The sequence below is a fragment of the Schistocerca nitens genome, chromosome 1 (assembly GCF_023898315.1).
Source record: "Schistocerca nitens isolate TAMUIC-IGC-003100 chromosome 1, iqSchNite1.1, whole genome shotgun sequence".
In the NCBI taxonomy this organism is placed as follows: Eukaryota; Metazoa; Arthropoda; class Insecta; order Orthoptera; family Acrididae; genus Schistocerca; species Schistocerca nitens.
Genome location: NC_064614.1, coordinates 1,240,000,413 through 1,240,028,251, shown reverse-complemented (window position 1 = coordinate 1,240,028,251; position 27,839 = coordinate 1,240,000,413). Strand labels below are relative to the sequence as shown.

The following is a 27,839-nucleotide window of genomic DNA, read 5'->3' as shown; positions in this document are numbered from 1 at the left end:
AATTTTTTATTTTTATGCTACATGACATTCAGAACTTAGATATCTATCTTGAAAAATTGTTTGATGGAACTGGAAAAAATCTTGAGTAAATTGAATTTGAAGATTTCCTAGGAACTTTAATTCACTAAAGTAAAGACGATTTTTACAAGGTGACGCATGGCTCACTTGATAACATCCGAGAATGGTAATCAGGTAATCTTATGGTGTTTTTTTCCCCCATTCAGTTTGAATACCTGCTTCATTTAAATATGAAATTCATCAATATGAAAATTGCGCATCTTCTAGTTTCTATTTCATATAACACGCATAATTAAACTATTAATTATTGCTATTTTCTAAAATATTGTAAATTAAGATTGTTTAAATTAATTAACGATCTTTTGTAAAATACTGATAATTAAGAGTTTATATTTGCAATGAAAACTGGAATTTTACATGCAATATGTCATTAGGAACAAGAGGACGTGCATTTTCATAAAAAGTTATTATCAGATACACATTAATTAGTATATATTTGAGGGATTTTCTATATATATAAATGATGGAAGTATTAGTTTTGAATGGAAAAAAAATACCGCAATGAGATTCAAACCAGCTTTCATTATTTGGTTGCCATCCTCCACTGGTGCCGACTAAGCCACCCACTCATGAAAAATTGCATAAATTTTAGTGAATTAAGGTTTCCTGGAAAACTTAAGTTGGTTTTGAGAGTTACATCAAAGTACCTTGAGTGATTGATGTTTGAGATCTGAACTTCATATACCATAAATATTTTTAAAAAAATACAAAAATCTGATTGCCAGGTGATCTCCTTCTTAGTATCTCCTGTTTGAGTACAATGCTCAGAACTTTCATATATCCATGTGAAACTGTCAGAAAAGAGACAGTTGCCATGTGTGTTGCGCTTGCATGAATGTGTGTGTGTGTGTGTGTGTGTGTGTGTGTGTGTGTGTGTGTGTGTGTGTGTGTGTGTTTTCTACCCTAGTACAAGGCCTACTTTTCATAACATTGTCATAGAAAGTCCTTATCTGAGATGTTCAACTTGTGCATCACATTGACTTGAATGTTGATTGTATCATCAGGGTGTTTACCCTTCATGTGAATTTCTGTGTTAGTCACTTTGTGGTAGATTTGTATTGATAACAGAAGTTTTGTCATTCATGATGATTTTTTCCAGAAAATAATTGCCCATATTTTGCATTTCAGTCAAGTTGTGGCAGACATTCACGTTCTTAACACTGCCTGCTCACAACCGACTGGTAAAGTGCGCATCTGTTGTTTACAGTTGTCAGTTCCAGCTGCCTCTGTAGTTACCATGCTGATGTCATTATGCCAGTAATAAAATCAGTCTCAGAACTTTATGGACAGAGACAGTCTATATCCATTTGAATCTGGTTACCTTATTCGAGCCTTGGCCTCCCTCTACAATCTGTAACACCTGCTCCTCCTGCACATGCACTCACTCACTCGCTCTTTTTCTTCGTCCTTTACCAAACTGCCATTTCCTTGGTGCCTTCTTTTAATCAGGTTGTGTCATGTGTTTCAATTCTCCTCATTAGTTATCCAGTTTACCCATCTACTTGTCAGCATTCTTCTGTAGCACCAGATTTGCAAAGCTATTATTCCCTTCTTGTCTGAACTGTTTATTGTCCATTTTTCATATCTGTAAAAGGCTGCTTTCCAGACGTATACCTTCAGAAAAGACTTGACTTTACATTTGATTAACAGATTTGTAGTTTCAGGAGTACTTTCTAGGGGTAGCCATTACCAGTGTGTATTTTATATCCTCTCTATTTCGACCATCATCAGTTAATTTGCCACCAAATAACAAAACTCATCTAATGGTTTTAACTATATTCCATTACGCTTGTTTTATTTTTGTTGCTGTTCATCTTATAACCTGTCTTCAAGGTGCTTTCCATTCCATTTAGCTACTCTCCAAAGTCCTTTGACATCTGATAAAATTAGTGTCATGAACAAACTTCAAAGTTTTTATTTATTCTGCCTGAACATCAGTTACCTTCACATATTTCTTCTTGGTTTTCTTCATAGCTTGCTCAATATACAGAGTTTATAACATTGCCTCACTTTCGTGCACTTCCACTGTTATAACTGGAGTCTGTAGTCTGTATAAAAGCTTTCGCTCCCTGTATTTTATCTCTGCTACCTTCAGAGTTTCAAATGGTGTAATCACTTCAGCACTGTCAGAAGTTTTCTACTACTACAAACTCCATGAATGTGCCTTTCTGTAACCTATCTTCTAAGATAAATCTTATGGTTAGCATTGCCTCGTAAGTTCCTATCTTTCCCCAGCCAATGCCCAAACTTATCTTCTCTGAGGACCGCCTGTACCAATTTTTCCATTCTTATGTAAACAGTTTGTGTCAGTATTTTGCAAGCATAACTTGGTAAACTAATAGTTTGAATATCCATACCTGTCAGCACTTGCCGTTCTGGAATTGGAATAGTTACAATCAAGTCTGAGGGTATTTTCCATGTCTTATATCTTGCTCACCAGGTAGAAAAGTTGTCAGGGCAGCATCCTGGAAAACAAGGAAAACTAAGATTTTTTGAAAACTTCGGAAAGTCAGGGAATTTTTGCATTTTGTCTAAAACCCCTGGAAAAAGCTTGGTGTCTCATTTGATTTTGGGCAGAGGCATTTACTTGCCTTCTGCTTGGCTTGATGCAGAACTGCATTTCACTATTCACCCTGAGCTCGGTGCTGTGCAACTGACCTACACCGGGTTTTTGGCATCCCCCCAGCCCCTCCCCTCACTCAGTCCAGTGGAGCAGTTAGTAAGCCAGTGCCGAACTGCCTAAACCCAGATGAGCTTAGTGGAGTTTTATTGTTGTTGGCATGGAATGGCTTGCACCACCACTACCACCACCACCACCACCACCACCACCACCTAAAGAGAAGGCCATGGCGTGCTGGGTGTGATATCACCTAGAGAAGGTCAAGCTTGACAAGGAAATGCGCGGACAGAATAGAGGTGCATGGGCTGCAACCTTTCTCAAACAATTTGACAAAAGCTATTCAGTAAAAAAATTTGATTTATATGTTGATTGAAGCTTTGTCAGCTTCATGTTGAAACGCCAATCATTTTGTTAATGGTCATAGTTACTGTGATATTTCCTATATAAATATTTCATATATAAATAACAATAGGGGCTGCTATGACTTTGTGTTTGGTGCATGTTACACCATATGTTGCTGTGAATGAAACTTACTCATTGAATTTTTCTTTAGACTTGGGAGGTGGTCTCTGTCTCCGATCTCGAGAAAATGGATTTTAAGTAGCATGTTCATTTCTGATCGCGTGAACACAGGAATGAAATATTCATAACATCCCTCGTATCTTGTACTTGTTTGAGAAATTTTATGACATTTTTGCCAATGATAGCATACGAAGAGAAGACTGTTTTGCCATATGGTGAACATACAGAATTTTACTTTCAGGGATATAGCAGAAGCTAGAGTTTTTATTGTATTTTTTTCAAATCAGTACTGTAATTTTTTAAGAGTTGTGTACAGCTAGTGTAAAGAGAATTTCCTAGTATGAAAAAATATGGAATTTCTTTCTTTTTGTTACTGTTAGCCAACACAGTGACTTATACAGGATGTTCAAAAAGTCTCTCCACAGTTCCGTACGATTGTTAGTCGTGCACGCCGTATGCCGCAGTGAATATACCAAAATGAAACTCGGTGAAATACAAGTTATTAGTTTATTGAATATTCATTTTTACTAACAAATTTTCACATTAAATGTTGAATGTCCCCCCTGTTGTTGAATACACAATTCAGTTCATCTAATCATGTTTCCAAACACAACCTGTAACATTTCTTCTGTAACAGATGCAGTGAAAGTGGATATTGCAGATTTCAATTCATTGATGGTTTTTGGACGGTTTTTATAGACAGTTGCTTTCGCTGCACCCTAGAAGAAAAAAGTCAGGTCGTGTTAGGTCAGGCGATCATGGAGGCCAAAGTCCCTGTGAAATTATGCGATCACCAAAAACATTAGCAAGCAGTGACATTGAAACGCGAGCTGTATGCACGGTTGTGCCATCTTGTTGAAAATAACCATTCAGTATTTCACTTAACACAAGATCTCCTATGAATGGGTACAGAATATCAGTGCAGTATCGTTGTGCATTTATTGTTTTGTTGAAAAATATGGGACCCACAACTCGATGTCTAGAAATTGCAATCCAAACTCCTATTTTCACAGAATGAATTTGTTCCTCATGAATACACAATGGATTTGCAGTACTCCACATACGAGAATTTTGTGAGTTCATGTACCCAGATAAATGAAACCACGTCTCATCAGTGAAAAACGTTTCATTAAGAATATCCCTTCCATTTTGTTGAATGAAATTTTTGAACCATTGACAATAATGCAGTCTCTTGCCATGATCAGTATTTTTCAGTTCTTACATGACTGTCACTTTGTATGGGAAAAGTTCTAATTTATTCCATACAGCTGTGTGGGCCATTTCGACACTAACCTCGATTTCCTGGGTGAGTTTTCTTACTGATTTGTTAGGACTCATAGACATTTTATCGGAAATATCGAGTAGTTTATCCTCGGACAAAACACTAGGACGACCGCTTCTCAGTACCTCTGTCACTGAACCCGTACTTCGAAATTTGTTAATCAAATCTCGCACAGTATTGCGATGTGGGAGTGTTGTCTCCAGGAAAACTGAATTAAATGTTTGACGAACTGAAACTGTGTATTTACCACCAGCTTGGAACACTTGTTAGACTAAAAACACACGTTCTTCAATGGTTAGTATTTTAACAGTGACAAAAACGAAACAAAGGAACTAATTTTAAACATTCATATCAAGACGTAACGACACACACCAATGATACTACTGATGCTGGCTGAGATAAACGAAACAGTGGAATGTTGGGAGAGTCCACTTGAAGGGAAGTAACCCAGGCAGGCGAACAATCATACGGCACGCGCGGCTAACAATCATACGGCACTGCGGAGAGACGTTTTGAACACCCTGTATAAGTGTTTTATTTCTACACTTCAGTTATCTTTGACATGTGAAAAATTACAGCAAATAGTGCAGCAGCTTTCCACACCTATTCCTGTACAGAGGGAGGGAGTGAATCTTGTTACTACAAATGTCTCTTAATTCACCAGTGAAAGATACTTTGATGGATAGTTGGGGAGGTTCTGCAAGTTATCAGTTTTCTCACAGCTCCAGATTTATGAAAGAGTTTTACTGGTTCAGTTCTAGTCTGCATAAAAAATGCAGAATTGTTTTATTAGAAATAACATATTTGATGTCTGTCTGTCTGTTGCAAATAAGGTTATGGAAACAGGGTAGTCATTAATGAACTGCTTGAGACAGTTCATTAAGGTTATAAATGTAGATAATTTATCTGTAACACATCAAAGGTAATTAAGGTGAAGAAGTTCACCTCTTCACTCAGGATAGGTATAAGAACAAAAAGTTTGTATACTATTTGCTATAAATAATTTTCATATTTCTCAGGTGAAGAACAGGAAGAAAATCCTTTGGTAAGTTTGTTGGGATGTTCACTATTAAAATTATGATGGGTTACATGATTCCACCAAAACTGTAACAGAACTGGTGATTTATTTTGGTCTGAATTGCTAACCTTTTCTTATTTGAAGAAGAATCATCAAATATGAGTTTTGTTGACAGGTTTAATTTTGCTTATTTTGCCAAAACACATTATAATTTAATCAAAGTCATCTTGCAGTAGGTGTTGACAGAATCCTGAAACGGAATGTCTCATTAAACAAGCAGTGAGTTACCAAAGAGGTCAATAGCACACGGAAGATCTCATTGTGTCTGTTTACAGTGACACGAGAGAAAAAAATGTTGTGTTTTTCATATTAGCAAATTCTCTTTTCACTAGCTGTCCATGACTAAAAAAAAATTACAGCACTGGCCTGAAAAAAATAAAATAGAAACTTTAGTGTCTGCTGTATTGCTGAAAATAAACTTCTGTTTGTTCACCATATGGCGAAACACTCACCTCTTTGCATGCTGCCATTGACCAGAATCGTTTTGAGATCTCAAATGGTTTACAAGATATGAGGGAGGGATGTTATGAATATTGCATTCCTGCACTTGTGCAATTGGAAAAGAATGTGCTACTTCAAATCCATTTGCTTGAGATTGGAGACAGATAGACCTCCTCCCAAACCTAAAGAAAAAGTCAATATCTAAATTTCATTCACAGCAACATATGCGAAATATGCACCAAACACACAATCGTAGCAACCACTATTTGTCATTGAAACATTTTTGAACTTGTTATTTGTATAGGGAAATATCACAATAACTATGAACATTAGTAAAATGATGGGAATTTTACCATGAAGCTGACATACGAAGTTACAACAAATGTAAAAATAGTTTTTTTTTTTTATCAAATAGATTCTGTAAAATTGTTTGAGAAAGATTTCAGGGCATGTGACTCGATTCTGTCAGCATAGCGCCTCACCGATCTGGCCCACTCTCGGTGGCGTCAGTGTCACACAGAGTGTAGCGCAACCTTCTCTCTAGGTGATGGTGCTTGCACACACATCACTGCAGCACGGCTGTGCTACCCTCGTTTGTTGTGTGTTTGTGACACAATGTGACCAGCAACGATCTGTGATGAGTAATTGGTTTTGTTTACATTGACATCTGTTCAAATGTACTGCCTGTCTTGCTTGCTAACATGGAGTTATCACAGAGCGAATCCATTTATTTTGAACCAGGGATACTAGAGCATGATAGGTTTGAATACAGTACATTTTTTGGATATATATCTAAAAATTACAGTTTTACATGCCTATAGCTATCAGTCTCGTTGCAATGTGTATGAATAAGATCTTCACGATCTTTAATGGTAGGCATTAAATAGTGTAATTAGAACACTAGCAAGCAACCGTTGGGCTTTGGTTTGTGGCTGTTGGCTTAGTTAACATAGAGCCTGCAGAGGAATACAAGTGGCCAGAGTGTGAGTGGTGGCTTTGTGAGTAGATTCCTGGTGCACAGGGGCAAGGTGACTCTTTGTGTCTTTTCTGTCTTTACAGGCTAACATTTCCGATGCTGCTGTGGGTCTTAGTCAATATAAATTACTTTCAAACAAGAGAAAATCCAGGATGGAATGTAACAGTATAATGAAAAGGATAGTTCAGATGTACACCGGAGATGCTGAGTTGCAGATAGGCACAACAAAACTACTGTCACAAAATAAGCTTTTGGCCAACAACGCCTTTGTCAGAAATAGACAACAGATGTACACATACACTCACACAAATGCGACTCACACACACATAACCACAGTCTCTAGCGGCTGTAGCCAGACTACGAACTGCAACAGCTACACTCACGCAAATGCAACACACACACACACACACACACACACACACACACACACACACACACATAACCACAGTCTCTAGCGGCTGTAGCCAGACTACGAACTGCAACTGCAACAGCAACAGCAGTGCATGATGGGAGAAGCAACTGGGTGGGGTAAGGAGGAGGCTGGGGCAGGGGGGGGAGGGATGCTGAGTAGGGATGGGGGGGGGGCAATGAATTGCCATTGGGAAGTGTGCAGGGAGGAGGTGGAGAGAGGGTAGGGCAGCTAGGTGCAGTTGGGAGATTAGACAGTGGGTGGGGCAGAGAGTGGGTGGCTAGTGGAAAAAAGAGGGAAGTAAAAAGACTGGGTCAAATAGAGGGCTGTGTAGTTCTGGAATGAGAACAGGGAAGAGGCTAGATGGTTGAGGACAGTGACTAATGAAGTTGAGGCCAGGAGGGTTACGGGAACATAGGATATATTACAGGTGGAATTCCCACCTGCACAAGTCGGAAAAGCTGGTTTTGGAGGTAAGGATCCATGTGGCACAGGCTGTGAAGCAGTCATTGAAATGTAGAATGTGATGTTGGGAGGTGTGTTCAGCAACAGGGTGGTCCAGTTGTTTTTTGGCCGGTTTGTCGGTGGCCATTCGTGTGGAGAGACAGCTTGTTGGTTGTCGTGCCCACATAGAATGCAGCACAGCACTCGCAGCTTAGCTTGTAGATCACACGACTGGTTTCACGGATAGCCTTGCCTTTGATGGCATAGGTGATGTTTGTGACCATACTGGAGTAGGTGGGTGGTGAGAGGATGTGTGGGACAGGTCTTGAATCTTGGTCTACTACATACCTCCAATTACATGTGCACAAGGAAGATTTTATTCTCTTACTTTGGACCCACATCCTCACTAGACTGAGACATGTCTGAAAAATTCAGTGTCTGGTTCATACTCTATGAAATGACTCCTCGCTCAGCAGTATAGGCAGACAGGCCTTGTGCAATCATACAAGGGAAAGAACTAGGCTACTGGTTAGGTTACAGTGTCTGTATCCATGCCAATCACTGCAAATGGCCATGGCTCCAATGCTACTGGATCAGACATAGCGCTTGCAGGGCCACCAGCCATCTCAGGACGCACTCAACTGATCATCAACTCTGACAGTGGAAAGGGTGATCCTGTTGGTGTCCTCAATTCAGCAAGTGCACTGGAAAATAAAAATAATGTTACTAGTTTCAGTGAAGAAAAGTAGTATTTCTAATTAGCTTCCATGTATTTTTAGTCTGCTGCAGTGCAGGCAGGGAACGTGTCATGCAATTGTGGTGTGTCCCAGCAACCAGGTGTAATGCTGAGGCAGTCATCAAACATAAATAAGTTGGATCTCAGAAAGTGGACATCAGGTAAGAACCAAAAAAGCTCTTGGTGAATGTGACATATTGGGGAAAGGTAAAGGTATCTAGACATTTTTATCCAAAACTCTGGATAAATTGCCCCTGGCTTATTTCTTTATGAAGCACAACCCACATTTAGTCCCAGAAGTGGAAATTAATGCCAACCCTGAAAAGAGACAGTTAGGCATAGCATTGACACATCTAACTATCTTAATTTTTTTGGTTGTCATAAGGCTTCACAGTATAGGAAATTCTCGGAGAATGTGATAGGATCGTGTTTGCATCAATCAGTTCTGGATGATGATCATTGGGGTCAAGAGTGGGCATGAAAATGTGAAGTGATTTATTGAGGTTTCTCAAAGCAGATAATGTACAGCTTCCAAAATGCACTTGATAGTTATAGTGACACAGTAGCAGAGAAAAGGTCAGCTGAGAAGTTCTCAAAAGAAATTGAAAGAAAGATGAAAGTGAGTGAAAACAGCCAAGAGTACTACAGAGAATCAAAACAAAACTTGTGGAAAGTGCATAGAGAGACATTTCTCAGATTGAAGTAGTACTATCACTAGAAACTACCTGTTTGTCACTACACTTAATGTCCATGTATGCGTTCTTATCAGATTAGTCTGTTACCGTGTCTTCCGTAACCCTTTCATTCAAATGGTATCTGGACATTATTTTAAATCTCTTTGTAGAAAGTGTAATTTTTTGCTAAGATAAATAATGCTCTTCACTTTTATGTCAGTGTGCCCCCAACAGCTGATTTTTCTTGTGTTAATGTTTTTTAATAATGTTTAAAAATAATGTTTTACTTTCTTTGCAACCTGCTCACATTCTACACTGTACAATCACATTAATGTGACCACCTGTCAGAAGCTTGAGTACACTTCCCAAGAACAGAGGCATACTTGTTGATCCATTCTGCCTTCCAGAATGATGAAATCACCCAAGGAACGCCATAAAAATATTCCTCAGGCCATAAAATTCGCTTCTCCGGCCTATCCAATGGAGCATAAACTTGATTCATCTGGAAAGGCTACCTGTTGCCATTTAGTGGACATCCAGTTGCTGTATTAGCCTGCAAAATTCCAGCCTTCATTGCCAGTGAACAACAGTCAGCATAGGTACACGCTCAAGGCGCCTGCTGTGCAGGCCCATACGCAGCAATGTCCACTGAATTGTTGGTGACGATAACTGTTGGTGGCCGCTTGGTTCATCTGGGTGGTCAGTTGCTGGACAGTTGGATGTCTGTTTGCCTTTACAGATCTCTGCAGCCATCGTTCACGCCCCCCCCCCCCCCCCTCCCCCCACTTAATCTCTGGTCAGTGGTGCACCACAGTTCCCTCAGTGCCAGTTTTTATATAACCATTTTGCCAGAGGCCAGGTATACTTTAACCACAGCGGCACATGAACAGTTAACAAACTTAAGCTGTATCGGAAATGCTTCCAACCTTGGCCTGAAAGCCAATTATCGTGCCCTTTGGATGCAAAATAAATTGTTCCATCCCTGCATTACAATGACTGCACTGTTTTTTGTGTCCATATTATGCTTTGTATACTTGCCCCTACTAGTGCTGCCACCTGCAGTCTGTGAGTGATTATTTCACATTAACATCAAACGTAGATGATCCATGCAATTTTCCGGTGCTTCCCCCCCCCTTTCTTCTTTAACATTGTCGTATCCTGGTAATTATATGTCTTGGTTAAAAGAAACCATGTTCCTTTTAAAGGTTTTTTTTTCTTCTTTTAAGTCAGAGTATAGCCCCCATTATGTTCCTATACATTGACAAAATTAGTAGATTTTGTCATAAAATCGATCAAAATTGGTTAGGGTCTAAGCACAGTGTGACTCTGTAAAACTGAAAAATTGTGTGTGTGTGTGTGTGTGTGTGTGTGTGTGAGAGAGAGAGAGAGAGAGAGAGAGAGAGAGAGAGAGAGAGAGAATGAATGAAAGTAATTATTGATAATATGGTGTAAATGGATAGATAAACAAATCGACTCACCAAGTGGCGGCAGGGAAAAACACACACACACACACACACACACACACACACACACACACAAATTTTCTCCTTTCATCAGTTAATGCAATCTTTCATGTGCTATCCAAGCATTTATACTGAACCTTGTTTTTTGTAGCTACTGGATTCTCTGCTGCCCTTTGAATGGCCAACTGAGAGGTTATACAGGGTAGGACCTTTACTGTACAAAATAGAAAAGTGAGCAATGTGGCTAGTAGGTAGGTTTTCCCTGTCCAGTACTTAATAGCAAACCACCTTTTTCCTTGTGCTACCTGATAAGTCACCCAGCCCTATTGACAAGATTTTGTGAACGCTTTTGTAACTTCGCAAAAACACTCTGCTGGTGGAAAGGCACCACGTCTTATGCAGGAGTGGGATGGTTTAAACGGAATATGCTTTATATAGGTTCTTATGAAATTTTAAGGGGGACTGCAGTCAAGAACAACTTTTCACGGGGTGTGTGTGTGTGTGGGGGGGGGGGGGGAGGGGGGGGGGTATGTGTGGACAGGGTTTCTTCACGTCATAGAAATAAATTCCAGTATTACTAAAAGTTGTTGAAACTGAATATTGCAATGGGCTATGGTTGAAATTTTGTTAATTTTTCTGCCAATATCTTTGTGGAATTATTCTCTTTATTAGTGTACCTTTGTCATAGATCAGTAATGCAGTGAACAGTCAGATGTCAGGCAGGGATTTTAAGAAACATCACTTATGTGAAATACACTAGTCACCTACTGGAGATGTATTTTGACAAATTGTTATCAGTTTCATATATGCCAGAAAGAGTTGATTACATGTATCATGGAGCAATGTTGTAAGTCCTGACCGTAAGGTAGGATCGGAAGGAAAAAGTCTGTGTCAACTGCTGGATATACACAGCCAGTGAAAGCGCAGTGGACAGATGATGTGTGCCGAAGGAATATTGTCACATTGTCAGGTCAGTATAGTGACCTCCAAAATTGTAACACATTTTGAAGAATACGGCAAATATTCCAACAGTCATGATTGTTAATTCAATTAAAGCTGTGCTGTTAGGTCTGAACCTAACCACAACATTGTAATTCGTGACATATACAGAAGAAACAAATGTATGTAACAATAAAGATTATTAATTTAATTTTTGTGAGCAGAACTGTGGTAATCCATCCTGACCTAGCACTTGCAGGTCAGTCTGTTACCACAGCCAGGTATTTTAGCTTTCACATTTGTTAGCTTTGCCACCTCACAACCACACTGTTACATTCCAACCTTATGTAAATCTCGGGATAGGCTTATATAGATCAGTTTATCGCCACAATCAGCCTTTTAACTCTCTCATTTCTTGGCATCGCCAATTTACAGCCAAACTTCACAGTCCAGTCAGATATTTATAACAACAAAGATTAGAAATTTAATTGCTGCTTATTATACTCACAGAAATTTATGCTGTGCTGTTAGGTCCAGCCTGATCACCACCTCGTAATTCATGATATATTCAGAAAAAAAAGTCAAGTACTTGTGACAATAGCAAAGAGGAGGATGATTTCCATTTTGGCACTAGAAATTCATTGCCTCTTTTCTTGCCTGTCATTGGCTATGCGAAACTGGCCCATTGCCAACCTTTGAACAGCAGAGAAACAGCACTGTGATTGTTGCTGGTTTTGGTCTAGACTTTATCCCCAGAAAGAAGTTTGCACTTTACAAATTCACCAAGAGGTTCAATATCAATTGCTTGAAGTATTTCTTGAAGTGTGCAATTAGCTCAAAGAAGACTTTTTGGCAGAAATTAATATACAGTCCTTAATGGCGTAAGTGCAGCCTAATATAAAATTCGTCTAACTCTTGATAGTGTATCTGTACAATTACCTAATGTGTAAACACAAGTTAAGAGCTTAAATGTCATAATTGGACTCCATAAAGAGTATTGTTTTTCCATTGTGGGAGGTGATGATTAAGTAAATGTACGAAATAGATTTGATTACACCCAAATTAAAAGTCTGATGTATTTGTTGACCAAAGTTAGTTAATTAATAAGTGCCTATTGGATATTGTACATGTGTGTTCCCATCTTAAACTGTGAACCAATCAAGTGTTTGTACTGACATTAATAATATAGTACAAAAAGATCTAGTGTATAGTTTTGCTGTGAAATATTTATCTAGCTTCTCATACAAGTTAACAACTCTATTATTTTCAACAGTTTAGTAGTCTTGTAGCAAATTGCTTTTTTGTGCTGGTTATGAATGAATGTGATAAGTTTGAAGATGAAAGAGCAGAATGTAAACAGCCAGTAAACAGTGTCATGCAAAGGTGAAGGCACTTCAGTATAATAATGTAATAGTAAGAAGAAAAATTTACTAAATGTAAAATTATGATCACCACAATAGTTTATCTATTTTACTCTAGCTCACCTACAGTTTTTGGATGGACGTAAATGTGCACTTCTCTCTGGTACAGGTACTGTTTATTTTGAACGCTGTTTTGATGAGGGTGTGAATAGGTTCAAGCCAAAAATAATTCTGTTCTGAGTTCCATTCTCTTCATAGTACTTGATTTTTGTGCCATTTAACCCTGCCTTCTTTTGCTTTCTCTCAATTTGTATACACATAACTTGCCATCAATGTATATTGGCTTCTTTTGTTTCATGCATTTTGTGTGTTTTTTTGTATGTTCCTATTCCAATGCACATTATCTTCTTCTCAGGTTACTTTGTTATTGTCCCTACTATGAGCAGGTGTGATAAATATCTAAAACAAATGTCATCATGATAAACAATTTTCAGAGTTCAAAGATTAATGCCTGGGAATGAAATAGTGTACTTGTATTGTTTCAGCACATCTGATGACAATCTGCTGAAAAATATAGAACTATTTGACAAACTGTCCCTGAGGTTCAGTGGAAGGGTATTGTTCATCAAGGATGTTATTGGTTCAAGTGAGATATGCTGTTGGAGTTTCTATGGCCACGGAAAGAAGGTTGCAGAAGTTTGCTGCACATCAATTGTGTATGCAACAGATAAGAAACACACAAAGGTAATATTTTGTCTTTTATCTGTCAAGCCATAAATTAATCTCATGGGAGCAGGCCTCATTTTGTGAGTTTTCCATTTCTTTTGAAGAGCTTATTGTTCCTCATTTCACCTCCAGAATACATTGATGAGCCTGAACATTGTGATCAAAATCCACAGTGAATTTGAATGCCACCTAGTAGGGCTCAGGGCATGTGGTGTGGTAAAGAAATTGTATAAGCAGAGCAGAAAAGAATGGGAATCATTTTAGTGACTATAAAGGCCACAGATTGGGAAATCCACTGACATAGTGACATTGATAAAGGGTACCACTCACTGGAAAGCAGAAGTATTGAGTTGTTAAGTGCACAAAAAAGATTGCCCACTTTTGGAGTAACCCCTCTTTGACTAGAGCGTGCGCGCGCGCCCACACACACACACACACACACACACACACACACACACACACACACCCTGCATGGTGTCAGATGGACTAAGGACTAACAGTAACGACTCAATGCTTCCGCTTATCAATGAGTGGTCTCCTTTAATCCAAAAGTATTCACATTCTACCAGGATTTTTCTACAACATTTGATAAAGTGTAGTTGTTATGGGCTAGCGACTGACAAGGAGCACCTCAGGAACAGCAAAACTATTCTCGTGCTACTGTCATGAGCATCTGTGGAAAGTATTTGAAGAATGGTGAAACCACGAGTTGGTGAAAAGGTATTGAGCATCTATGCTTCATCACAGGTCATGGAGGTCAGAGGCAATCTTTGTTAGATCTGCTGGCAAATTACAATGCTGGCACATCCACAAGTGTTTTGGGGTACACTGTTCAACAAAGATGGTGAAACATTGGGCTCTGCAGCAGACAAGTCCTTTGTGTTCCGATGTTGACCCAACAACATATTTCAGTGGCATGGAGTCATTGAGTTTGGAACTTGGATTAGTGGCTACATGTCACCTGGTCAGATGAATCATGTTCCTTGTTACACTGGGTCCACGGTGATGTCTGAATACACCATCATTCAGGTGAACAGCTGTTTGAAACTTGCGCTGGACCACAGACGTAGGCCGTGGGGCAGTAATATGCTATGGAGGTAATTCACCTCTGCTTTCATGGACCTGTGGTAGTAATTAGAGGCACCATGATAGCTGTGGACTACATGAGCATTATTGTGGACCATCTAGCTATCTTCATGCCTGATGTCTTCCCCAGTGGCGAAGGCATTGACGAGCAGAATAACTGCCAATGTCACAGGTCAAGAATTGAGCTGGAGTGATTCGAGAAGCTTGATAATCATTTTGTGTTGTTGGCCACCAAATCTGATGCCAATGAAACACATCAGGGATGCTACTCGACACCAACTCCACACCCATAAACCAAAATTTATTCGTATTGCATGACCTGTCTGTAGACATCTGGTGCCACATCCATCTGTAAACGAGTGAAGCGCTTGTCAAATCGGTGGCATGCAGAATTGCTGCTGTATTTTGGCTCAAAGGGTGATCAACACGCTATTAAGCAAGTGGTCATGGTGTTTTGGCTCATCAATATGAATACAATATCACAAGTACATTCATCTATAGAGCTAACATAATTTCCTTAACAGCTTGATTCTTGATTAATTCATGAATACTAATAAACAATTTTCAATAATGATAGAAGCTCAAGAGATGACTTAAAATTTGTGCCACAGCCAGGACTTGAACCCAGATCTTGTGCTTACTAGGCAGATGTGCTACTGTATGTACTCAAATCTAAGTTGCAGTTCTTTTCCGGTTTTTGTAATCCACAAAACCGCCTGCGGCTTAAAATCGAGTGCAAAGTAAGCGGAAGTTCTGAAAAATGTTGGTAGGTGCCACCACAACTAACTTCTACCGTCGAATAGGCGTGTTTTGCAGGCACAAAGATAAATACTGGCGCCAAAATCTCTGCGTCAGTAAATAAATTTAAAAAAAAAAGGTAGAAGACGAGCCTTTTTTCTCTGTCCGGAGTTTTGACCACTGCATTTTCATACATTATCCAATGAAGTAAATAGAAATTCCTTATTGTTTGTCTTTGAATGTAGCAGCCTTTCAAATATTCGTAGCAACAATAATAAATTTCTTTACACAAAAATACCAACAATGGACAAGGCTTTAGGATTGTTGCATGAGTTGATATACTGGGGCTCATTAAGATTTCACGTAACGGCACCTGTTGCATTCTGGAAGTTTTTGAAGTGCTTGTTGGTGTTAGTGAACCATTTTTGAAGCGCTTTCATTATAGTGCCAAATTCAAAAGGGGGGGGGGGGTATTTCTTTTTCAGAACAAAGTTCTAATTGTGCTGCAGGTCTGCAATACAGGATTGATGAGAGCAACATCAGGCAATGGCGACTGCAGAGAGAGAGAGAGAGAGAGAGAGAGAGAGAGATCAGGCGATGGCGACTGCAGAGAGAGAGAGAGAGAGAGAGAGAGAGAGAGAGAGAGAGATCAGGTGATGGCGACTGCAGAGAGAGAAATTATTTGAATGTTCAAGTAGCAGGAAAGCATTTAGTGGGCCAAAGTGTGGCCGATATCATGGACTAGATGTGATTTTAAATGAATCTGTTAAGCAACAGCATCAGAAGTTCCTGCCTGTGAATGCTGAAATTTTAAAAATTAAGGCACATGAAATTGCTAGAGAGAAAAAAATCGAAAAATTTAAGGCTAGTCGCAGCTGGATTGATCTGTTTATGAAGCGCTGGGGTTTTTTGCTGAAAAATTATGAAGAAAAACTTGTGGAATTTCAGCGCTTCATAATCAGACGGCGCACAGAAAAGCAATACCTTCTTGGTCAGATATCAAATGCTGACCAAACTCCCTTATATTTTGACATGCCGTCAAATTTTACTATTGACGCCAAAGGAAAGAAAGACATAAGTGTTCGTACTTCAGGGGGTGAAAAACAGCAGATGTCTGTCATGCTGGCTTGCACAGCAGATGGACGTAAATTACACCCATTCATAGATTTCAAGTGAAAGACTTTACCGAAATCAGAAGTGTTTCCAAAAACTGTAATTGTACGAGCAAACGAAACTGGGTGGTTTTCGGAGGACATGATGCTGGAATAGATTAGGCGTGTGTGGAATTGTCGTCCTAGCGCAATGCTTGGTTTACGCAGTCTGCTGGTATTAGATGCGTACACAGGCCATACAACACCTGCAGTAAAACGAAAATTAGGAGAAAGCAAAACGGACTTGGCAGTAATTCCAGGTGAGATGACGTCAATTCTGCAACCACTTGATGTCTGTTTGAATAAACCATTTAAGGACAAGCTCAAATGCATATACACAGACTAGCTTTCGAAAAGCGACAGACAACTGACACCAACAGGACATGTAAAACGCGCAAGTTTGTCGCAAATGTGCCAATGCATTTATGATGCAGGGAAGTGTGTTCTAAATCAGACTGTGCAACAAGCATTTAAAAAAATGTTCAATATCCAATGCACTAGATGGTACAGGGAACAATGCTCTGCATGAAGCAGTGAGCAACAAATAATCGAGTGATAGTGATTCAAAATCATGATTGATACCTTCAACTTTTGTAGTCCTGTCTTCCTCAGTTGCGTGTAATATTACAGTATATTGATAATTTTTTTACTTATGGACCATCTGACAGCAACTGAATAAAACACAGTTTTAGTGCCATACGCGTTTCGCCTTTATTTTCTGCAAGGCATCATCAGTGGCCTGGAATATGTACATATGTTAGCTACTTTATTTACATTTTTGTCACTGTGCCTATAGGTTATAAACAGTTCTGGTGGTTGGTATTTCCTATTAAGTAGTAATGTTTTGAACTGTACTTACAGGTTGCGTGGACAGTTTCTTACATATTATGCTCCTGTTGCATTTTTGGTGTTGTTCTTCGTATGGACGCCAATTTGCGGTTTTTTCTACATTCCACAGCACTATGCACTGAACGCTTGTTTTAATGCAATGTTTTGGTTTCTGTTGCCGACTGTCAAATGTTTTTGCCAAAGATTGAATATTATTGCCAACTTATGAGTGTAAATATTGAAGTATCTGTGGTCTGTTCGTGTATGCATTTGTGTGTGTGTGTGTGTGTGTGTGTGTGTGTGTGTGTGTGTGAGTGAGTGTTTTTTGGTGTGATATTAATTTAATTTTTTTTGTCCTGTGTGTGTGTGTGTGTCCAGATGGTGTGGGGAAGAGTTTTTTATTAAGTGTAGTAGGGAGCCTGTGCTGATGGGTGTTTGTTCATTTATCACATGTTTGTTTTCTGCTATGGCTTTCTGGATGTGGAAGTTTTCTTGCAGTTGTATAAGATGTTTGTCATGGTTGCTTATTCTCATTATTTTCATTTCTTGTTCCATGTTTGTAGGATGATGGTTATAGTGTTTTAAATGCTCTGCAAATGTGGAATGGTTTGTTTCATACTTCCAACATCTGATGTGTTCTTTGTATCTTGTTTCAAAATTCCTGCATGTCATGCCTATGTATACTGCATCACAACTTTGACATTCAAGTTTATATATTCCTGATTGCTGGAATTTGTCCCTCTTGGTAGCTGGCTGGCTTAGGTGTGACTCAAGGGTTTGCCCAGGCTTATATGCTATTTTGAAGCCCTCTCTCTTTAGGATGTTTGCAACTCTGTGTGTTAGTTTATGTGTGTAGGTCATGGTGTACCATCTAGTTCTTTTCTGTGTGGTGTTGTCATTGTGTGTGTTTGTTGAGTGTGTTTGTAAGTTTTCAGCTTGTGAGTTCTTTTGTATTGTGGAACTGTTGTGTTTGTTTTTTATTTGTGTTTTTATTTTTTGATTGAGCCTGTATACCACATGTGTGTCATACCCGTTGTTCCTAGCTATTTGTATGATTGTACTGATTTCTTGTTTATAGTTTCTCTTGCTGAGTGGGATTCTGTTTAATCTATGTAACATGTGTCTTAGTGCTGCAAGTTTCTGGCTGTGGGGGTGGTTGGATGTGGAATGTATTATTGTGTCTGTGGCTGTTGGTTTTCTAAAGATGTTAAATGTATGTTTTCCATTTTCTTTTTTAATTGTAATGTCAAGAAAATTTATTTTATTTTCTTTTACTTTTTCAAGTGTGAATTTTATGTTCTGATGAGCTTTGTTTATTTCTGAATGGAGTTCATCTATTTTTTCACTTGGCTCATCTACCAGACAAATAATGTCATCCACGTATCTGTACCAATATATGATTTTGAAACTTTCATTTGTGGTTATCTTATCAAATATCTGATTTTCTAGGTGACTGATGAAAATGTTTGCTAGTGTTCCTGATATTGGGTATCCCATGGGCAGTCCATCAGTTTGTAGATAATATTCTTTCTCAAACTGAAAGTAGTTTTGTTCAGTTGTCAGTCTGAGCATATCTGTTATTTCTTGTATTGCGTCTGTGGTGAGGTTGCTGTGGGATGAGAGATTTTGTTCTATGATTTCCATTGTTTCTGTGATAGGGATGGAGGTATACATATTTTCTATATCAAATGAAATCAGTGATGCTGTGTGTGGTACCTGTATGTTTTCTATTAGGTTTCCTGTGTTTATCACTGTTCTGTTACCGAGCGAGGTGGCGCAGTGGTTAGACACTGGACTCTCATTCGGGAGGACGACGGTTCAATCCCGCGTCCGGCCATCCTGATTTAGGTTTTCCGTGATTTCCCTAAATCGCTCCAGGCAAATGCCGGGATGGTTCCTTTCAAAGGGCACAGCCGAATTCCTTCCCCATCCTTCCCTAACCCGATGAGACCGATGACCTCGCTGTCTGGTCTCCTTCCCCAAAACAACCCAACCCCCAACTGTTCTGTTGTTTTCTACTTTATAGTGTTTTGTAACTAACTTTTGGAGGTGTTTGGCTATGCGGTATGTTGGGGCTTTCTTGAAGTTGATAACAGGTCTCATTGGCATTCTATCTTTATGTACTTTCGGTTGACTGCGGAGTGTTGGTGCTTGTGGGTTTTTCTGTGTTAAGTAGTATTTCTGTTTGTCTGTGAGTGTGTGTTCAATGTTTTTCAGTGTTCGTTTCACATTTGCCTGGAATCGTGTAGTTGGATCTGACTTCAGTTTTTGTATGGCGTTGGTGTTTATGTATTCCTTGTTTTTTGTGATGTATTGCTCTTTATCCATGAGTACTGTTACATTTCCCTTGTCTGCTCTTGTTATTAATACGTTATTGTTTGTTAACTTTTGTTTTAACCTTTTCATAGTAGCTGCTTCTGTTTGGTTGTTCTTATTGTGTGTCTGCTGTGTTTGTTTTATTATGCCTTTTGTTTCTTCTTTTACTAGTTCTCTTGTCAGTCCTATGTTTATTTCACAATTATTTTGTTGTTCTTCACGTGTAAGGATGTGTTCGGTTTCTACTATGAGATTTTCTATGTATTGATTGTTCACTTTGCTATTGGTGCAGTGTTTCAAACCTTTTTCCAAGAGCATTTTTTCATTTTCGTGTAGTTCTGTCTCCGTTAGGTTAACTAAGCATGAATGGAATGTGTGTTGGTGTTCATGTGGTTTCACATTTAAAATGTAAATGTATTTTTGCGTCTTTTTTACTGTGTATGTGTTGTGCTCAGTTTTTTCTACTAGTGCCATGAAAACTGCGGCGTTTCCTACGTTTTTTGCCAATTCTAGATGAGTCTCATAGAGCATCATGTTTAGGTGCTGTTTTTTCGAATAGAGCATCTTAATTTCATGTAGTAACCAATATCGTTCTGCAAATGATTTCGACTTTTGTGCCACTGTAGAACTGTTTTTAACCTTTACATGCTATGTCAAGCATTCCCTGTCAACGTGTACAACAGGTTCAAGAAAATACACCTGAGACTCCATAAGACGATAAAGCATATAAAATTCAACAAAACATGCAAAAAGAACGATTTAATTCCAAGTTACATTAACCAAAACACACACACACACACACACACACACACACACACACACACACACACACACACGCACACACAAATGCGTACACGAACAGACCACAGCACAGATACTTCAATACTTACACTCATAAGTTGGCAATAATATTCGATCTTTGGCAAAAACATTTGACAGTCGGCAACAGAAACCAAAACATTGCATTAAAACAAGCGTTCAGTGCATAGTGCTGTGGAATGTAGAAAAAACCGCAAATTGGCGTCCATACGAAGAACAACACCAAAAATGCAACAGGAGCATAATATGTAAGAAACTGTCCACGCAACCTGTAAGTACAGTTCAAAACATTACTACTTAATAGGAAATACCAACCACCAGAACTGTTTATAACCTATAGGCACAGTGACAAAAATGTAAATAAAATAGCTAACATATGTACATATTCCAGGCCACTGATGATGCCTTGCAGAAAATAAAGGCGAAACGCGTATGGCACTAAAATTGTGTTTTATTCAGTTGCTGTCAGACGGTCCACAAGTAAAAAATTATCATGACTGATATTTTAAACATTTCGCAAAAGATTTATCACAGACCTAATAAAATTTTGTTTTAAATTTCAGAGTTTAATTTCTAAGTTATTTTCATTCTCTCTCTCTCTCTCTCTCTCTCTCTCTCTCTCTCTCTCTCTCTCTCTCTCTCTCTCTCTTTTTTTTTTTTTTTTTTTTTTTTTTTTTTTTTTTTTTTGCTACTCTGCATTGCACAGGATAGAAAAGCATGGAGAGCTGCATAAAATCAGTCTACGGACTGAAGAAGACGACGACGACGAAAACAACAACAACACAATCTGAATTTGAAGTCATCACTAAAAATCTACTATGAAAATCTGACTGGCAAGACTGTTTGGGATATATGTCAATATGGCCAACTCTACGTTCTGAATTTTTTCGTACCTGTGACAAAAGATGGTTGCTAATAGGAACTGTTGTGAATCGTGACTCACATGCAGTATTCTCTTCACCATAAGAATAATACGAATGTAAACATTATGCCATGTATCCTTTCGTGTTTGCTGTTATCACATTTCAATCCTGTCTGCCTAATAAACTACAAAATTAGAGTGAGACAACAGCAAACGCAAAAGAATATACGTATCGTGTCATGTTTATATTTGTATTATTCTTATGCTGAATAGTGATACAGTCAGAAATGAAGCATGGCAACTGACTAGATTCTTTAAATCTAAGATGACTCTAATTTCTGTGCAGAATGTAATGTACTAAAGAGGTGTCTGCAAACATTTTCAAACGGAGAAAAATTTTCGCTAAACTCGCGTCCAGAACATCTTCTATCATACGCAGTCTATTATTTGTTCTTGTTATCAAAGAAAGCAGCAGTGTAAGTAACAACAAATAGCAGTCTCTTGCCATTATTTCGCTAATGAGACAATTCCTCTCTTTTTTTATTGTAAGCGGCAGTAGCGCACACAAAAGCAAGCCATGCCGCGAGTGGCGACAGGTCGTAAACACTCATTATCGGAATGCGACAAACAATGCATGACACAACACAATAATGCATTTTCAGCTTAGAGTGACGCAAACACCTATAACAAAGAGAACAGCAATTACCGGATCAAAGCAAAATAAGCAATCGATTCCACCCAAACATAGCACATGAAAAAGGAATGGTGCCCGTATAAATACGGATGGAGCGCCTGACACATAGCAATGGCTACCTGGTAAAGCTTAACTGCTAAGCTTACGACTCGAACCAAACTACTGTTGCTTTATCTTCATCCATTCAACCTAAATTGTCTCTCATGCTACAATGGACTAACTTCGTTTCGATTTGGAGGTGCGGTCTAAAACTTTCCTCTCACCTTGAATTTCGAGTCACAAATTTCAGGTGCGACGTAAATTTGGGAAAATTTTTTTCCTTGATTTCGAGTCTCTCTTTCAGGTGCGGCTTAGATCTGAGTGCGGCTTAGATTCGAATAAATACGGTAACCATCACAACACTATAGCAGTATGGTTGGACAGACTACCCTAGTCTAATGACTTCCCTAACAAACTTCAATTCTCGCCTTCAGTGAAGTTTGTGTTGGGGAGGGCATTGGACTATGGTAGTTCATGCAGCTTGTTGGCCATACTACTACAGTAATGTGATGGTTAGCACATCTGCCTAGTAAGCAGGAGGTCCAGGCTCATGTCCTGGCTGTGACACAAATTTTAATTCATCTTTTCAGCTTCTATTATTATTATTATCATCATTATCTTCTTTCCTTTCTCAGACCTTAGGTCTGGTTAAAAATGGAAAGTGACGCGGACCTTGATCAAGCGTGACTTCCTTTTAACTGTACGGTATATGTTAAATTGCATTTAGGAACTTTCATATGTTACATTGCATTTAGGAACTTTCGGGTAATTGAACATGTATCAATCAGATTTCTGTAGTTGTATATATACGTTTGGATGTAGCTGTATTGCGTTGATGTACTGGTGGATATTGCGTGGTATGACTCCTGTAGTTGATAGTACAATTGGTATAATGTCAACTTTATCCTGATGCCACATGTCCTTGACTTCCTCAGCCAGTTGGATGTATTTTTAATTTTTTTCTCCTGTTTTCTTCTGTATATTTGTTGTATTGGGTATGGATACTTCGATTAGTTGTGTTGATTTCTTCTTTTTATTGGTGAGTATGATGTCAGGTTTGTTATGTGGTGGTGTTTTATCTGTTATAATGGTTCTGTTCCAGTATAATTTGTATTCATCATTCTCCAGTACATTTTGTGGTGCATACTTGTATGTGGGAACATGTTGTTTTATTAGTTTATGTTGTATGGCAAGTTGTTGGTGTATTATTTTTTGCTACATTGTCATGTCTTCTGGGGTATTCTGTATTTGCTAGTCTTGTACATCCGCTTGTTATGTGGTCTACTGTTTCTATTTGTTGTTTGCAAAGTTTGCATTTATCTGTTGTGGTATTGGGATCTTTAATAATGTGCTTGCTGTAATATCTGGTGTTTATTGTTTGATCCTGTATTGCAATCATGAATCCTTCCGTCTCACTGTATATATTGCCTTTTGTTAGCCATGTGTTGGATGCGTCTTGATCGATGTGTGGCTGTGTTAGATGATACGGGTGCTTGCCATGTAGTGTTTTCTTTTTCCAATTTACTTTCTTCGTATCTGTTGATGTTATGTGATCTAAAGGGTTGTAGAAGTGGTTATGAAATTGCAGTGGTGTAGCCGATGTATTTATATGAGTGATTGCTTTGTTTATTTTGCTAGTTTCTGCTCGTTCTAGAAAGAATTTTCTTAAATTGTCTACCTGTCCATAAGGTAAGTCTTTCCGCTCCCGGGATTGGAATGACTCCTTACCCTCTCCCTTAAAACCCACATCCTTTCATCTTTCCCTCTCCTTCCCTCTTTCCTGACGAAGCAACGGTTGGTTGCGAAAGCTTGAATTTTGTGTGTATGTATGTGTTTGTTTGTGTATCTATCGACCTGCCAGCGCTTTCGTATGGTAAGTCACATCATCTTTGTTTTTAGATATGTCCAGAATGTAGGTTTTTTATGTCGATAAATCCCCTTCCTCCTTCCTTTCTGCTTAATGTGATCTTTCTGTTGTTGAATGTATGTGATGTATTCTATATCTGTGAAATTGTGATCGTGTAAGTTTCTTGAGTGCTTCTAGGTCTGTGTTACTCCATTTCACTATTCCAAATGAGTTGGTCAGTATTGGTATAGCATAAGTATTTATAGCTTTTGTCTTGTTTCTCGCTGTTTTCAGTATTTTTGTTAGTCTTTGTCTATATTTTTCTTTTAGTTCTTCTTTAATATTTGTATTATCTATTCCTATTTTTTGTCTGTATCCAAGATATTTATAGGCATCTGTTTTTTCCATCGCTTCTATGCAGTCGCTGTGGTTATCCAATATGTAATCTTCTTGTTTAGTGTGTTTTCCCTTGACTATGCTATTTTTCTTATATTTGTCTGTTCCAAAAGCCATATTTATATCATTGCTGAATACTTCTGTTATCTTTAGTAACTGGTTGAGTTGTTGATTTGTTGCTGCCAGTAGTTTTAGATCATCCATGTATAGCAAATGTGTTATTATTATTATTATTATTATTATTTAAGATAAAGTTGAGACTCATATGTCTCAAGGAATTGTAATTCCATCAGATAAATTAATAAATAACATCAAGCCATACTTAATTATACACGGCTGTTGTGCCATAGGTGCTGGTCCTCATGATGTATTTATGACACCTGATTTTGTACCATCACAAAATATAGATGATCCTCATTAAATTTTTGTTGAAATTTAGAAACTAATTAATTTCAGGCAATGCTATTACTACAAAGTAAATTGTGAAATGTGTTCCATATGTGTCTGTTAACAATGGGGAAGAGCCCAGAAACTGAGACAATACTCTTTACTCTGCATTTAGTTAAAGTGTTCATGAAACCTAGGAGCTTTCATAGTAAAAATATGCTCAGTTCCAAGCCTACTAAGATTTTTACACTTACTTGATAAATTGTTGTGGCTCTATAAGAGACTAAAAACAAATTCAATAAGGACATTGTGCTTCTTATTCATATTGAGTAAATGCTGGAACAAAAGTTGTGTGTCAATATATCTGATACACCACATTGCACAAACATTTTCCATTACTTCATTGATTCCTTGTAGTTTTTGGCCATTAACCAAGTGAGTGAAGACAGCCAGATGAGGACCACATCGGCAAAGGCTGGCTATGAGGGGGTTGAGTGTAGGCAGGGAAATACTGTAGCTACCGGCTGGAGTGAACTCATGGTGTGGCACTCTGACATTGTCATTGTGTCAATGTGAAGAAGTGGCCAGCAGGCAACCATAAGCAGGATGCTTATGGTTGGAGGCAGAGTCTGATTGTGGCCTAGGGACAGTGTGGAGGGAGGTACTGGTATGAGGGCATAACAGTGACAGCTGTGAGTTTCAGAACTGTGGGACAAACAGCATCAGCTGTTGCTACTCTGCCTAATATTGGGGCCAAACAATTTCTGCTGCCCCCATGGATGGTGCCACTTGCTTCTGTATAAATGCTGTTGCTGCACCTCACACTGGTAAGCAATACACAAAATAATCTGATCTTAGGAAATATCTTCCAGTGCCATGGAAATAATGGAATTGTATGGCTCATGGGATGCCACAGAATGTTCTTAATGCACAGAACTGAGTTTAACATAATTGTGCAGTAAGAAACCAAACTAAATTACTTCATGAGGGTGTGATGAAGAGTTTGGTTTTCCAATGCAAAAAAATATCCCTTTGAATTGTGGTGTGGGCTGAAAGTTGGTAAATACATCCAAAGTGAAGTGGCTGTAGTGGTTTCACCAAGGTTGCACATCAGACCCTGACAGAAATTGTATCTGCACCATATGGTATGTAATGGTTTTATTAAATAGCTTCTTGCTATGGAATAATCAAGGATAACATAACATTGTGGACTCCAGTTTCTTCCACATTCCTAGTAAATTATTGAATGAGTAAATATCTCATTTTCTTATTCACTGTATGTATTATGACTGCCTGCCTCTATAGTCTAGGATGTGGTGGTGTCAGCTGAGATCCAAAGGACCTTCTTCCCAGTCGGGTCAGACCATACCAAGTAGTCAAAGAAAAAACTAATTGGTTGCTTGACCATTGCATAAAAATTTTATATTTCCTGGGTGAATTCCCCAATGTTTAGTAGTCACAAAAACACTTTTTAAAAAAATTGTTGTTTATTATTTTGAAATGGCAGCCATATTTGTTCCAGGCTGCATGCATTTTTTCATATTTGCAAGCATCTACATTTTTTACAATTATTCAGTAGTGGATTGTTCTAAGCCTTTCAGATAAAATACATTTAGTTCAACACACTCTGGGCTACAAATTAACTTCATTATCACTTAGCTGAATCTATTCTTTAATATATTTTTAATAGTTCAGTCATCAGCCACAAATTAAAAAAAAAAAAACTCAATTTTTGAACAGTAGTTTTCCAAAGAAAGATTAATTTCTCAGCTAAGATTAATTTTTCAGCTTTAATATTTTTTCTGCTATTACACTGTATAATATAGTTACTTTTTATAGAGTATCAGTTGTGAGCAGCTTACACTTAAAAAAACACACTATTTAAAAAATGGATTTTTTAAGTTTTTCCATTTTGTAACCCGCAATATCTTTGTTAGGGGACCAGATAAAAATCTGAATTTCACGGTTAATACAACTTCGATATTTAATTGGAAGTTATGGAAAAAAAATTACAAACACGACTCAAAAATACATTTCTTAACATCTGCGATACCTAGGCTTATGGAATAAAATATATGAGTTGTTGTTGTTGTTGTTGTTGTTGTGGTCTTCAGTCCTGAGACTGGTTTGATGTAGCTCTCCATGCTACTCTATCCTGTGCAAGGTTCATCTCTCAGTACCTACTGCAATCCACATCCTTCTGAATCTGTTTAGTGTATTCATCTCTTGGTCTCCCTCTACGATTGTTACCGTCCACACTGCCCTCCTATACTAAATTGGTGATCTCTTGATACCTCAGAATATGCCCCACCAACCGATCCCTTCTCCTAGTCAAGTTGTGCCACAAATTTCTCTTCTCTCCAATTCTATTCAATACTTCCTCATTAGTTATGTGATCTACCCATCTAATCTTCAGCATTCTTCTGAAGCACCACATTTCGATAGCTTCTATTCTCTTCTTGTCTAAACTGTTTATCGTCCACGTTTCACTTCAATACATGGCTACACTCCATACACATACTTTCAGAAGCAACTTCCTGACACTTAAATCTATACTCAATGTTAACAGATGTCTCTTCTTCAGAAATGCTTACCTTACCATTTACAATCTACATTTTATATCCTCTCTACTTCAACCATCATCAGTTATTTTGCTCACCAAATAGCAAAACTCATTTACTACTTTAAGCCTCTCATTTCCTAATCTGATTCCCGCAGCATCACCCGATTTAATTCGACTACATTCCATTATCCTAGTTTTGCTTCTGTAAATGTCTTATATTATCTTTTTAAGACACCGCCCATTCCGTTCAGCTGCTCTTCCAGGCCCTTTGCTGTCTCTGACAGAATTACAATGTCATTGGCGAACCTCAAAGTTTTTATTTCTTCTCTATGGATTTTAATTCTTAATCTGAATTTTTCTTTTGT

The 27,839-nt window shown here is 38.3% G+C and overlaps 1 protein-coding gene across 1 annotated transcript in view; it reads left to right on the top strand.

The window, feature by feature from the left end:
* Window positions 1-27,839, top strand: part of LOC126201701 (BTB/POZ domain-containing adapter for CUL3-mediated RhoA degradation protein 3) — a 117,624-nt gene that overhangs the window by 82,834 nt on the left and 6,951 nt on the right. Inside the window, exon 4 of the mRNA XM_049936805.1 lies at window positions 13,569-13,767. Within this exon, the coding sequence (XP_049792762.1) occupies window positions 13,569-13,767 (199 nt within the window). The remainder of the gene's footprint in view (window positions 1-13,568; window positions 13,768-27,839) is intronic.